General features: G+C 38.9%; 1 protein-coding gene across 6 annotated transcripts in view; it reads left to right on the plus strand.

Annotated features, from left to right (window-relative positions):
* Positions 1-1,681, plus strand: part of enox2 (ecto-NOX disulfide-thiol exchanger 2) — a 165,262-nt gene extending 163,581 nt beyond the window's left edge. For all 6 annotated transcript variants that reach the window (XM_086158079.1, XM_086158077.1, XM_086158080.1 and 3 more), the window contains one exon: positions 853-1,681. In XM_086158079.1, coding sequence (XP_086014205.1) covers positions 853-984 — 132 coding nt within the window. In that variant the 3' untranslated portion in view covers positions 985-1,681. The remainder of the gene's footprint in view (positions 1-852) is intronic.
* Positions 1,682-14,895: the final 13,214 nt, after the last annotated feature.

The following is a 14,895-nucleotide window of genomic DNA, read 5'->3' on the forward strand; positions in this document are numbered from 1 at the left end:
TGTAATTAGAGATTTTCTGGTGGAGCAGCATGTCCACCCACTGACCTTCATTAATCAGCATGAGTGACAAGTAAATTTATTATCTTTAATTACTTCGTGAGTTGTCTGCAGCAGTAATCATCTGCAAGATATTTGAGAAGTGGAAGAATTCAACAGAAGAAATATTAAGCAGGATTCTCAGTGTTCCTCTGTTTACATCCAGAAACTTTCAAAAGCACTTTCAGCAGCCTCATACACTGACAACTTTAATTATACAAGTCACATAGACTTTGCATTGAAAAGAATTACTTATGTAAACAGCTGTGCTTGTTTCTGTCCATTTGTCAGAACATATATACAGAGGGGTTGGGCATATGAAAAAGGACCTGGCTTAGGGGGAAAAAAAGAAAAAAACTTATCCCATAACTTACGTCGAAGGTAAAGGTGCTCAGAGATGGAAGCATTGTCATACCGATTTGCCCCAGTTAACACATTCTGAGTTGATTTTATGATTATTTAAGTCGAAACATTGAATTGAGATGACGCATTTCTAGTTTCAGTAGTGTGGATATGTGAGTGGTGGCTTGGAAGAAAAGTGTTTGTTTCCATGGTTGGAGAAGACTTGTAACATTCAGCCTTTGACTTACAAGATATTTGAAGCTTTATTAAATTTGCTACCTAGTTAGTAGATGTTGTTTCCGAGGTGAAAAGAGATGAAATAATGTATTGTTTTCCTGGGAAGTCCAAAGAGAATCAAAACTGGATGAACCCGAAGCAGTTTACTGTAACATATTGAACACTCGACCCATAACAGTTGCAGCGGACATTTGGTGCTGTAGTGGACTCATCTTTGTTCTGTCTGTGTGTTTGTAGATTAACCCTGGCGAGGTGGAGGCTCTTCTCTCTCGGCTGCCCTGCACATTCAGACAAGAGCTGACCGGTGTGGGAGCCAGCTTAGAGAAGCGCTGGAACTTCTGCGGCTTCCAGGGAATCAAAAGCACATAGAATCTGGGTTGTTCACACTTGATGCAAATGGAGAAACGATTAAGACACGGCTTTCCGGCGAAAAAAAAAAGCACAGGGGAAGGGTAGAGAGCCTGCTCTGAAAGAGAGCGTAAAGACCAATCGCGAAAAGAATAGACTGTACCGGGTGGACAGGAACACTTCTTACAGATCTTGGATTTGTGAGGAAAGATATGTATAAACATTTGGCAGACTCAGTCCAGGCATAAGACACATGAAGACGTAGCGTGTCCATGGTAAGGAACAGGAATGTTGACACCAAACCATGATAACATGAGCTTGAACTCATTTTCTCAGTGTCTGCCACATATTTTTCAACTCAACCGCTCTCTGGGAGCCACAGAAGAGGAGTGATCCCTACCGTCACTGGATTAGTATGTAATCATGAGCAGCACCGGCAGGGCACCGAGGCAAAGGTTGGGTCCGCACAGTGTCTGCGTGAGCAAGGACTACAGGGCTTACCTGAGAGCTTATCAAGGTCTAACTGAACACTTCAAACCTCCAGAACCTTTGGCCTCCATCTCTCCTTTTGCTGTTCCTGGTTTGTAACATAGATCAAATATTGATATATTTCTTCATTTTCTGTAAAGACTGTCAAGAGCTGCGTAGAGGCAATTGTAATAAGCTGTAAATGCTTGGATTGTATTTTTGAATATAAAAGCTGATTTGAATACAAAAAGGTTTTGGTATATTTTTGTTTGACTATGTCAGGGGTTGGTTCTTTAAAACCTTTGCAGGGCATACAATCTGCTTATAAGTGTATGTGTGTGTGTGTGTGTGTGTGTGTGTGTGTGTGTGTGTGTGTGTGTGTGTGTGTGTGTGTGTGCGTGCGCGTTCTTTCTTGTGTGTGCGTTTTGTTTTTTTTCTTTTCCAATGCATATTTCTTTGTTACTTTAGCTATACTCAAGGCTGCTGTGAAAGTCTTGAGTAAAGTCTCTTTTTGTGTCTGAAAAGCCAATTATGCACAACTGAGCTGTATCACAGTTAGTAGGAAACACACCTTAGGGATCATGTTAATAATGTTTAATTGTTGAGGCAGCATGTATAGTAACAAATATATTTGTATCTTTGTGTTACTTGCCTGAATCCATACATGAAGGGGCCACACAACAAACTTCAGAGATGGATGGATTTTTTTTTTCCTCCATCTTTGCCAGATAGAATACTCTAGCCGGCAGGGCTCGCACATTCTCCAAAAAGCCCAGTCAAGCATTCTTAATGTGCCTCCACCAGGCTATTTATCATCTGTCTTCCACACTTCATTGCCCTGGAAAACAAAGGTTTATTATTATACTTGATTTTCTCTCGTCAGCTTCCTCAATCTCCTTTGGGTAAAACATTTGAAAGATTAGCGTTCACTGAGCATACAAGTACTTGTAGCTGTATTATTAATACAGGCTCTGTTTGTTTACCTACAAGTCTTTCCTTTCCATACACACCTATTCATTATTAAAAGCAGAGCTTCCAACAGGAAGTGGGTTTCATGGTGGAAAAATGTACTGCCTAGTTGCGAGAGCAGAGCTGTTAGTATGTTTGATAGAGCAGGTAACCTCCGGCTAGTCTAGTTTTAAGACTGATGACAAGCTTGATTAGGAAAGAGTAGCAAGTCTAAAATGAAAAGTAAGAATAATGCATGAACATACCAGCTACCATGAAAATAATTGCTTTTAGGTAGGTGTTATGATACTCACTCTGACTTCTAGGGATTAGGACTTCGTACAAAATCGAGCATCATTTCTTCTGTTCCTTTTACCTTTAAAAATTCATCTGAACATCCTCCGGACAATATGTTGCCCAGCTCATACAGTCTTTTTCCTCCGCTACACTCCAGTGTTTCCTATGTTCTCGCTGACAAAAACAACTAGAATTTCACAATGTTTTCTCTACAAAGAAGTTCCATCCCTGAGTTGCCAGTCCTAGCCTCTGATATACCAAATGCATTCACGATTTCTCTCTTTTTGCAGCTATTTGTGTTTCATTGTTTGCACCTTGCAAAATTTAGAGGGTTTGCTGTGCGCCAGGTTTATTGGCATCACACAAAAACTGCACAAATGACAATGATAACTAATGGCAAACACAATTGTCTACACTGCTGTCTTCTCACAATGGCCGAGTGAGAAGACTTCATGGATTCACTACAAAATAGGTGTAAGCAAATGCTATTTAAGGATGTGATTACCTTGCCAGCTGTGATAATGATGTGAGGCTGCCAGTGAAGTCTGCACGAAAGATTTTTGAAGATTCTTGAGCATAGACTGTGCCAACATTTTAAATTAAGGAGTATGAGTAACATTCTGGAGAGGCGTTTCTTGGAACGATTTTCTGAATCCTTTTATACATGCTCACATCACGCTTAAGATTGGTATAATTGGATGAGGAGATAACCTGTCTCCTTTGGGCAATATGATGGTGATACCCCTAATTACCTTTTCGTCTCATGTTGCTTCCTGATGGCATCCTCATCTACTTAATTATTACAGCCTCCCTAGAGCGAACAGGTGAGAGGATGCTGTATGTGTACTCAGCACATGGTTCATATAATCTAAAATGAGATAAACAATCACACCAGTCAGTGGATTAAAGGAACACTGGGGAGCCATTACTTCTAAGCAACAGGTTTTCAGTTGAAGACTTTAGACACTGACAGACTGGAACACAGAGTGGCTTACTGCTGCTTTGTCACCCAATAAATTACAGCAAATCTAGATCGTAACTAGATCTATCACTGGATAAATCTTTTTGAAAAGCCAGTTGACAGGAGGCGATGATTCACAGCTCCTCCTACTGAGCACAAACACAAGCTACACTTCACATAAAATATTTTCAAACGGCAGGCAGAACCCCAGCTGATTTGCACGACCAGTTTTAGTGCGGAGACCAAGCTGAGATATTTGTTCATGTATGTTTCTCTCTCTCTCTCTCTCTTTCTTCCTCTCTCTCCCTCTCTATCCATCCATAAAATCTGCATGATCCTCATCAATTTATGTACGCATAAAACCTAAGTTAACTCTTCCCGAGTGCCAGCTGCAGCACAGAGATGCAGCACTGCTCCAGAAACACTTGCCTCCAGGGACCTGGAATGACATCTTAGAAACCAGGAACAAAAGAATATTAAAGCTAGAACTAAAGAGATTTCATTTTTTGAGGATGATTAGTTTGGCAGTTTGAAAATCATGTTTTGTATTATGTTTTGTTTACTGTCTTTTGGTGTAATCATAGAATTGTAAGCATGTTTTGCCTGGAAAGACTGTTGGAATGATTCCTTTATGTTCAGCTCTCTGGGGTGCCTCAGCCCGGGATTTCAGGGGCTTATGTCACATAGGGGATCTCACTGGTGTCTTTACAATATTATTTCCCCCTCTTGGCCTTTTTTTTTTTCCTCCTGTGAGATCATCACCAAGGCAAGATGAGCTTATTCATACAGCCCAGGGCAAATCAAAGTGTTATGTATTATACAAAATGCAGAAAGACAACATACATAATATATTGTAGGATTCAAAAAATACATGTAAGAGTCTTTGGTGACACAAAGCACAAGGCATGGCATTTTCAAACAGCTCACATAATGACAGTGGAAAAATTCAACTTTGATTTCAGTGTTGCGAAAAACCTGTAGTTAAGTTTGTCCTGGTTGCAAAGGACATTCAAATCGGTCACTGACTTTCAGTGTTCAGTCTTGACTTTGACAAAGCCAGTATGTCCATAATGTTGGATGATTTTTTTGTACCCAAGTTTCACAGTTTTTTATAAAGTATTATCATTATGAATGTGTATATTAAATGACACTGTTATTCACCTTTTTAGGGAGCCCTGTGAAGACTCAAGGCAGAGGAGACTATGAAGGTAGACAAATTCAAGAGTTCAAATCTCAGTGGAAAAACAATTGTTGATGTATTCTTCAGGGTTTTTTTTTTTTTTTTTTTTTTGCCTTTTTAATTATTTCAATGTTGTGTCTAGATTCTGGTGTTGCTCCATGATATTCCCAAATTTCTGCCTTGGTTGCAAGAGGTGTCTGCAAATGTGTACTATGTACTGTCACTCTGTCGTTTTCGTTAGGCCAAAAATTAATAATCTAAAATTAAAAAGCTTGTTTTGTTAGAAGATAACAAGATACACAATTGCAGTTCACAGCAATTGACAATATTGTAACAAGTCCTGAAACATGATTCAGACAATCCGTTTTAGAGAAGCAGAAAAATGCAGCATCAAACCTCTAGTCCAGGCCTGCTTGAATGTTTGCAACATGAACATAAATGGAAAATAGAAAACAAACCTTGACTGCCATGTTTTGTCAATAATAGGAGAGGGGTTTTTTTTAGAATCCGTGCATCATTATGCAAGTACCATGTTAAGCAATATTGCATGGATATCACCTTTTTATATTGACGTCTTATTCACAAATATTTTTACTGCTGCATACTAATTACAGAATAATCAGCTCCCCATTATTCAATACTAGTGTTCAGGACATCCATGAATCATCATGCCAGCATTGTTTATGGAACATTGCACGTCTAACTAGGCGGCTTGACTACTTTTGATTTTAAAATAATTTCATGAATCATATCTATCTTGTGATAATTAGTTATTATTGATAATTTAGCTTCAATTCTCAAGGAAGGTTTTGTTTTCTTGAGAATAAACAACATTTCATCAAAGTAGGGAATAAAATAAAGCAATCTTTCATGGATTTTTCTTTCTTACTGTATGTTTGGGTGATTTAAACTAAACATTAAGTTTAATTTTCTTCTTCCATATTTTCCAAGACAGTTATGTCACTCACATATGTTATTAGAATTATGTATTTGTAGTTATTTTTTTGCTGCTTGAAAAGTAGCATTATTTCCTCTGGAATGGTGGGGATACATTTTCTCCCTCTGTGGAGCTTTTATGGAGAGTGATTCAAAGATCAGGCCTTTTCAGAAAGCTGAGGACAAAGCAGGGTTCAAGGTAGATGCATGGGTGTGGTAAGTTGTATTTTGATTTACTCTGGCTGGATAGGACTGTTTTCAGACTGACAGGAGTGCCTATTGTTTTGAAAGCTCTGTTATCCTGAACAGATGGCTGTGCTGGGAGAAAAATGAATACTTTTTGTGTGTTTAGTCAAGGTGAAGATCATGTTCTCCAAAAAAACAGAAAACAGTGGCTAGAAAACAGTCAGTACAATATATTAATGGTTTAAAATGCTATTGAGAGTTATGTTCAGTCACAACTGTCTTTCTTAATATCAATTCTTTCTATAACGGGTGGCAAAGGACCATTGAAGTAAAATGACAGATCACGACACTCTGATTTCAGTAATGTGCACAGCTGCTGCTCACCACTGTCTTTAAGATTTCCATGGAAGTTTTGCAGCCATTCTCCGCAGGTCAGAAAACAATGAGAGCACAGTTTTTTTGTTTTCCTTTCTACAGCGCAGATCTTAGGTATTTACGAAAAAAAAAAAAAAAAAAAAACCTTATCGAGCCCCAGTGGGTAGCCTTCACCTGTAACTTTTTCCTTTCTAGATTGCTTTGTTTTTTGCATGCTGAATGAAGATGAGAGGTCATCCTGGCAATTGGATCGAGATCATGGGTCCTGCTACAGTGAAGTAAATCTGACTAAGCAGCCTCTGTGCAGCAAAGAACAAGGGCATGTAAGGAAAAAGGTTCTGCTGAAACGTATATCTGAACTCTGGCAAATGCTTTGATTCTCTTCAGACAGCTGCAGTGTAGAATGCCTAACCAGCATCATTGTCCCCTTCTGTTTCATGTGATCACAAATTATGCTAGTTGCTATTTGTTATTATTTGTTATTATCTGTTCCAACAAAATATTCAAAAATATGCAGCTATATTATCAGCAAGCCGCCTCTTCAAAAACTAATAATGCATCACATATCTAAATCACTTTGAGAATGCTGATGTGTTTTAAGGCAAGTGAATGGGATGAAGTATCCTCAACAACACCCCCCCCTAGTTTTAATGCAGTTCAGTAAAATTGTTCTCTGTCACTTGCAAAAGAAAAAAAAAATGGGAGTGAGAGAGAGAGAGTGTAAGATAGGGCATATAAACATTCTTTATCTGAAATCCACCGGAAAGGTTAAATCACAGAGTGAACACCAAGATTTTTGAAAATGTAAGTTGATAATTGTCTTGAGGTATATTAAAGCATAGATGACTTTAGCAATGATAAAGAGGCTTTGACATTTGACTTGATTAATGTGCCAAATTAAATGGTCCAAACTTTTTGAGCAATCTCCCCTCATTACATAATGATATAAATTGGGGATTTTGTAATTTGCAGTGCATTGTACTGCGTGGAATTTGGTTTAACCTTCTGGATGATGAGTCTGCACCACAGATGCCGCCTATATATCAGAGGGCTACATGACAAATTTCGCTCCCACATTAACTGCAATGATTTCGATCGCTTGCGACCATATAAATCCATCTATACTGGACCACCATGGAAGCAGATTCCGGTTTTATTGTAGAAAAAGAAAAATTTTCTCTTTGAACATTACAGCAAGAAATGCTGTTGTTATTTTCACTTGCCCTTTGACAAATGATTTAGATTGAAACATTTTCTCTCAACAAGGATGACAGGCTTTTTTCTAAAGTACCCAGTCACACAAGAATGGTATTTACAGAAACCTGGCTAAGAGGCATCTGGTCTGTTTGGTTTGTGTGCTTGATCACACATAGATGCACCGTATAAACAATTTATCCCGTCTCACAGTCTCCAGTGTAATACTTTTCCATCCTACAGAATTTGCCATTCATTATAGACGACAAATGGGTACCAGCTGCAACCGACAATGCAGTGTTGCAACAATCCCCATGACACCCAGCACTCTGCTGTTTTATCACAGGTCAATTTTCTATATTTGGCAAATCAAATGCTTATATATCCAGAGAGAAAGAGCTCCACCTTCTACATGTGCAAATATCTAATGTTAGCAGATGTCTGTCCAGAAAATTAAGAGAACTATTTGAAATAGAATAGAAATTACATTGCATTTCAAAACCCATCAAATTATAATGCTGCTCGATGGTGTAGGGAACGAAACAAAAGGAGTAGGTAACATGCAATAATATGCTACACAATATAATAATAAGTAATGAAAAAATGATGCAATCAGAGCATTAGAAGAGAACATTGTGAACATTCTGAGATGAGCTATCTTGCACTTCTCTACAACATGCTTGACGAAGCATGTAGATATAAATAAAAAAACAACAAGTAATACACTGCAAGTTATTGGACTTGAACTGCGGTTGGAAAAGAGTCTGGAGGTGTATGATGTGGTGGATTTGTTTGTGGTTGTTGAGCGTGGTGATGGTTTTGGGAAACAAGCTGCAGCGAGTCTGTTGGTGCAGATTTTGTGTGTTCTATTGCACCGGCTGGAGGGCAGCGGTTCGACCAGGTGGTTGCCGGTGTGGGAATTGTCCTTGATGATGTTTGCCGCTCTGCTGAGGTCGGAGAGCTGGCACTGTCCTATAGGCTGTGTTTAGAGAGTCCCGAGATCTATCGAGCTGTGTTTATCACTCTCTGCAGTACGATCCTGTCAGCCGCTGTGCATCCAACATACCACACTGTTACACATGATGCCAGGATGCTCTCGATGGCTGCTTGGGAGAACGTCACGAGCAGCTTCTTGTTTTTTTGGTTTTCAGGAGCACCCTCAGGAGGTAGAGTTGCTACTTCATCGCTGCTGTCACGTGGCAGACCAGGAGAGGTCATTGGACATTTGCACTCCCAGGTATCTGAAAGACCGAACTCTTTCTACACACTCTCCATTCATGCGGAGTGGGGCTGGCTCTGAGCCCCCTCTCCATTGCAGATGAGTCCATTATGGTGGTGTCATCTGCAAATTTAATGCAGGTGTTGGAGAAATGGGTAGGGGAGTAGGTATGTGTGTGTATAGTGTGCACAGGAGGGGGCTGAGTACACAATTTTGGGGGGAGCCTGTGCTGAGTGTTATGGAAGAGGAGAGTCGGGGGCCGAATCTGACTGCTAATGGGCGGTTTGTAAAGAAGTCCTTAATCCGGTAGCCAATGGGGGTCGAGATGCCCCGGTTTCTCTACCAGGGTCTCGAGAATAATGGTGTTAAAGGCAGAGTTGAAGTTTATGAAGAGTATCCTGGTGCAGTTCCCCGGGTGCTCATGCTGGCTGAGTGTGGTGTGGAGCACTAAGCTGACAGCGTCCTCGGTGGAACAGTTTGCTCTGTACGCGTTCAGCATTTTTCCTCGCCTATTCAGACTGACACTTCTCCTCTTTATGGTCATGCAGGAATAATGATGATAATGTTGACATGACCACAAACTTTAGTTTAGTGACACTTTCAGTATCACTAAACTTGCTCTTTCATGCTCTTTCAGTTGATTTTTATATTTTTGTTCAATAAATCGTTCACTATACATATGTGCACAGTTTATAGTCAAGCCTACATCCTTCAAACACATCCAGCAAGGCAAGGGCAGATTTGTCGTTGTATTTTTTTTTTTTTTTTTTTTTTTTTGCTAGAATCTAAATTTTTGTATATTTATTTGATAATTACCGACATTAACTTGTTAAGGTTTTAGGATATGAAATATTACAAGGGCAATTTTCAGTGTTGTGAGTCATGGCCAAAGGATGAACTACTTACTGTGGCTCAAATGTTTTTGGTAGATATACTGTACGTTGGTTGACTAAGAAGCAATAGTTTCATTATTCTTGCATGATCACAAGAGTAGAAGTATCAGCCCGAATAAGTGAGGAAAAATACTGAAGCCAAAGTGAGGGAGCTTGAGCAGAAACTGAAGATAGAAAAAGCAGCATCAAAAGAGAAAGAGCATCATTGAAAGAAAACCTTAAAGAGAGACACTGTACTCTGCTCTCCGAGCATTAATCTTGTTTTGATTCCTTATGCAGTCCAGAAGGTCCATAGCCAAGGAAGGCTATCCTGCTTGAGAAACGAATTACAGTGAGCCGTCAAGAGGTTAGTTCTGTCCGTCTCTGGCATCCCAAGTGAAGCAACCTGCTCAGTAAACAATGCGTTTTTTTTTTATCTGTTATATCTATTTGGATCTATCTGACCACTTATAGAATGCACTGACCCCCCGAGGCTTTCAAGATTGTGACAACTTATTATTACAAAATGGATATAATCAAAAATCAGAATGCCCTCATTGAAAAAAGTAGCTGAGGCAGGTGATTTTTTTGAAAGTAGCCAAATGAGAAAAAGCAGATAAAAATAATGTAGCACACAGGAATAGTGTTCTGCAAATATCTGGCCTACTGATAATGTCATTAGTATATAATCACAAAACACTGAGTCTCAAGGGCCAGGGAAAATGTCTGAGAAGCCATACTTTTAATACAAGTGATCTTCAGCTCTCACACTAATAGCCACAGACCTGAGTTCCTGCTAAAGTTTTAAATAATTAGTCAAAGAATTTCCAACAGAGTCCAGGTTTGCCCATGAGCTTTCCCTGAACATAGAGAATTTGCATAGGACAGACAATGTGGAATGTCATGGGAAATAATTTCTAGATTCCTTCACAAAAGCATAGGTGTGTGTCAGGTTGGAAAATGTGATGTGGATACTGAAATGTGATTTGAGGGGCTATTGTTAGTAGAATGGGGGGATGGAGGCCCTCTTCATTTTGTTTTATGTTTTAACCTCAGAAAGGAATGAAACCATTACCTTGTGACTTTATGGTAACTTTATGTTAATTTGGGGGAAAAATGGATGTCACTCAGGCAGTCAGGTATATGTCACTTTGATTTTCAAACCTCGAGACAGAAGCAGCAAAGCAAATGAGTGACGCTAGAACTGAAAGTTACTGGGCAGAGGTCAGTTTTACACATGGTCTTTCTCACAAACTCACCCACCCACTTCTTTAAATCTTTGATCACCTGGCCAATACCTTTTTTTGTTTTCCATTTAGAGTGAATTGAGGGTTGTGACATGTCCCTAAGATTGCCAACTTCCATTATCTTATAGCAGTGAACATAAAATGTTGTGTTTCACTAGCAGCATGCGGTGTGGTTTGCACAATTAAATCGTCTATTTTCTAAAATCTAAATTCCAGTTAACCAAGATCTTAATTGACTTAGAGAATTTTGCAGAAGTCCCCCTTAGCTGAAGAGTCGCATCACTTTCAGAGTATCCGGCTTTCTGTATCCATCTATCTCTCTTACAATGCCAAACGATGGTAATTCGTTACCTCGTTCATCTAATCCTCATAATCTTTGATTAAGCCTAAAAAGGAGTGGATATCCACTATTAAATTTACTTTCCTTTTTTTCCTTTGCAGGAAAAATATTTAGTCTTTGTACTCAGAATTTAAATATTAAACAATGTCAAACAACCAGTGACAGTTTATAATACAAAATAAATGTTGCCGTGCTCAAACATAGTCAAATGTTTCCAGCTAATATATTGCCATTTAATATTTCCAGGATGAAATAAAATCCATCCAAGGTTTTACAACCCTCACCCACTTCAGATGTAATACTTGCATCAGAAAAGCAATAAGGGAAAGCTAATTAAAATGTAAGGTGCATGAAAATGTGTTAATGGAATTGGTGCTTTTGTATGTTTCCATTTCTCTTTGTCTTCCTTCCTCAATTTCTCTCTCACTGAAGGCCACCCACATCCAACATGATAATCCAACCAAACACATTTCTATTCATGAGAATGCCTTGCACTCTCAGTAGTTTCACTCATTCAAATGTCAACACTGAGATTGTTCTCCCATGAGGTGGTTTTACAAACCTCACCTGTGATCAGAAGACATCCATACTAAGCAGGCACTGCCATTGTCAAGATTCTCAGACACATTGTTATATATACTCACACTTTTGTCCGCATGAAAAATAGATGGATAAATTATCTTTGCAGAAAACCTCTGAATGCTGTGCTTCTTTTTATTTTTAATTTGGCAGTTTACTAAAAAAACAGAGAAAAACAGTATAATTATAGTGAAATACTGACCCTTTCAACCACAGAATTATCTGCCCATACATCTTTTGTTCACACAATAGGCAAACACTTCAGAGGTGCAGCAAATCTAGGGAAATGGATTGGTCAGACAGGGAACAGCAGTGATGAGAAGGAGGTTTTTGTCCTGGCGACTGAATTGTGCAAAAGAGAATGATCTCCCCTCAGTCTGGAAATTAATCTTATCCTTAATGTCCTTCAGGGGCAGCCAAGCCAGGTTGTGGCTCCACGAGAGCCACTGGAGTTGATCGACTGTTTTCATCCACTTCATGGGAGGTCCTCAATCTTTTAAAGTTCCTTCTCTCAAAATAAAAGCACTGCTTTTTGTGAGTCCAACTTTCCAGGTAGGGGTTCAAACATAAACATACCGCACACAAACATATAGTAAGACTTGCTTAAAAAAAGACATAGAGATTATATATTTTATTTAATTTCTTTTCTAATTAATAATGATTGCAAATTAATTGTTGTTATAATGTCCATTAGAGTATTGAGCCTTCTTGCGGTCACTAAACGGCGTCCTGGCCAGGAAGCTGGCTGGTAAATTCATAGCCGAAACACGTCGACGAGGTGTCATACGCGGGGGGTAATACATGCCTGTCTGATCCATACCATAGTAGTAATTTGCCGTTGAACTTTCTTGCAATCCACAGATTGCCACCATCAAATTATGTACTAACAGGGTTATACATCAGTGTATGACTATTTCAGTCTCTTTATAAACGTTGCCAGAGATTGCCTTGTCTACACAACATCAATCAAGTGTGTGTCAGGCTCCTCCAGCACTGCCCTTTGTCATCAATTCTGTTTGCGGTCCTTATGGACAGAGGTTTGCTTTTCCATTCTTCTCAGAAACATTGTCCTGTTTACCTCATCACCTGCTGACCTCAAGCAGGCACTTGGGAGGTTTAAAGTTGGGTGTTGCCAGTTGGAATAATATTCAGTACTAGCCTTTCCTCTCAGTTCTATCTCAGAATCTGCTGGTTTGCAAGCTTTTGGGTTTTAAGAAATCTCATGTCTCAACTAAACAAGTTCAATTCTGTTAATATCTAAGAAGTCCGTTGAGGTAGTTTGGGCACCTGGATGTGGCACCTACTCTTTACACCTTCCATTTCACAATGGAAGGATACTATATATCCTGTCTGGCCAGGGAATGTCACTTATTATTTAGGATGAGGCAATATGTGTTTAGCTTAGCTGTGACAATGATGCTGTTCTGAATAAGCTGTTGAAAAGTGAAGATAAAAATTAATTAATAGAAAACTGTTTTGTTCTGTGTCATTTGTAGATGTCTTCATAGTTTACGGTGACTCTAAGGCTGGATTTTCTGACCTCCTTCACAATGAATCCATACGCTTTTTCTGGGTTAAACTTATCTTGGGTCAGGTCACGGAAACATCCTTCTCAATTAATTGCATTATCTGTAAAAATGCCGTTTCATGTCATGATGCCAGACCAAATTCAGTCATTTATTCTCAGTGGAGATGAGACTTCCCAGGTTACAGTCCAGGCAATGCTTGCAGACTCGGCTGTAATTATACTCTGTGCTGAAATCTAATTTTCTTCCAATCCTACATTTACTGATGAAATTGAAAAACTCCTGGCAAAATTGTTTTATCAATCCTGGTACCTAATTTTGTCTAGAGGTTTAAGGGATAATTTTCTGTTCAGTCTTTGTGTCAAAGATAGATTTTTTTTTTTCCAGATAAAAGGCACCATTAAACCACTAAATGTGTTTACTTTTGTCGTATGATTAATTCTGAAACATATTTTCATTTTCTTTGATCAAATCAAGGTTTATGAACTGATTATCCCCATTGCTATGTGTGCTGAAGTCTCTCTTGGTTTCCCTGACACATACACACATGCATCTGTGCATGTATACACACTGTATCTTTAGAATGTCATTTTAAAAGACTAAATGCAATTCCTCTTACCTAAAGAAGTTCTGCAAATCATTCAGCATGTTTTTCTGTGACATGAAATCCTTAGCTGGCATCATTAGTAAGTATAAATGTGTGACTCAGGCTGAACATTACCTGTGGAAAATATGCAGGCTGAACTCCCACTTAAACACATGCTGAAGCAGCCGCCCTTTCTTTTGTGCAGTGTTGCATGACCGTGGTCCGAAAATATGTTCCCTTGAGTGGAGAATGAATCCTTTCATCCTGTCGTTGAATGTGACAAATATAAGGCAGGTTATAAAGCAACAATACTCTTATCTCAGGCCCATTAAATATAGTCCTCTATAACAAGTTAATTTACCACATTATCCAACATAGCTGTAGCTTTCTGCATTAAGACTCCTGACAGTTTCGCTTGCAGTCTATTTTGCAGCAAATAATAGACTGCAATTGGCTGCCTTTTATGGCCAAATCATCATTATTTTACCCCGATATCAATGCCTTTTTAATGAAGTTATCAGATAATTGGAATTAGAAAACTCATAGTTTTGAATTTTGATTGAATGTATTGTGTTTAATCTACAAATGAAATCAAATATACAGAAATAGGCAGGATAGAACGAAGACGACAGTGGCTTGTCTCGAATCTGATGCACTGACCGGGTTTCGGAAGGGGGGCTGACCACTGTCTGCTGTGATGACCTTGCGTTGACAATTTATTTCAGTTTGAAATTAGCTGAATTCTGCTTCCCTGAGGTGCATTGCATCACTACATCTGTGTGCATTTTTCTCTCATTTTTGTGAATATAAGAATGTATGTGTTACTCAAATATTGAGCAATGGTGTATTTTCTGTGCTTTTCCTAGTCGTGCTTTTTTTAATGGCATATAAGTTCCCCCATTCTAACCACCATTATGGTGCAAGGAGCTGAATATTCACATTTAACATGTAAAACTTAGAGAAAAGGAATAGAAATGTGCTAGTCCGCAGGCCCGTACAGTCATAAAAAGCACATATA

Source organism: Fistularia commersonii, chromosome 13, assembly GCF_037954325.1.
Source record: "Fistularia commersonii isolate RoL2024-O1a breed Wild chromosome 13, RoL_Fcom_v1.0, whole genome shotgun sequence".
NCBI classification, from domain to species: domain Eukaryota; kingdom Metazoa; phylum Chordata; class Actinopteri; order Syngnathiformes; family Fistulariidae; genus Fistularia; species Fistularia commersonii.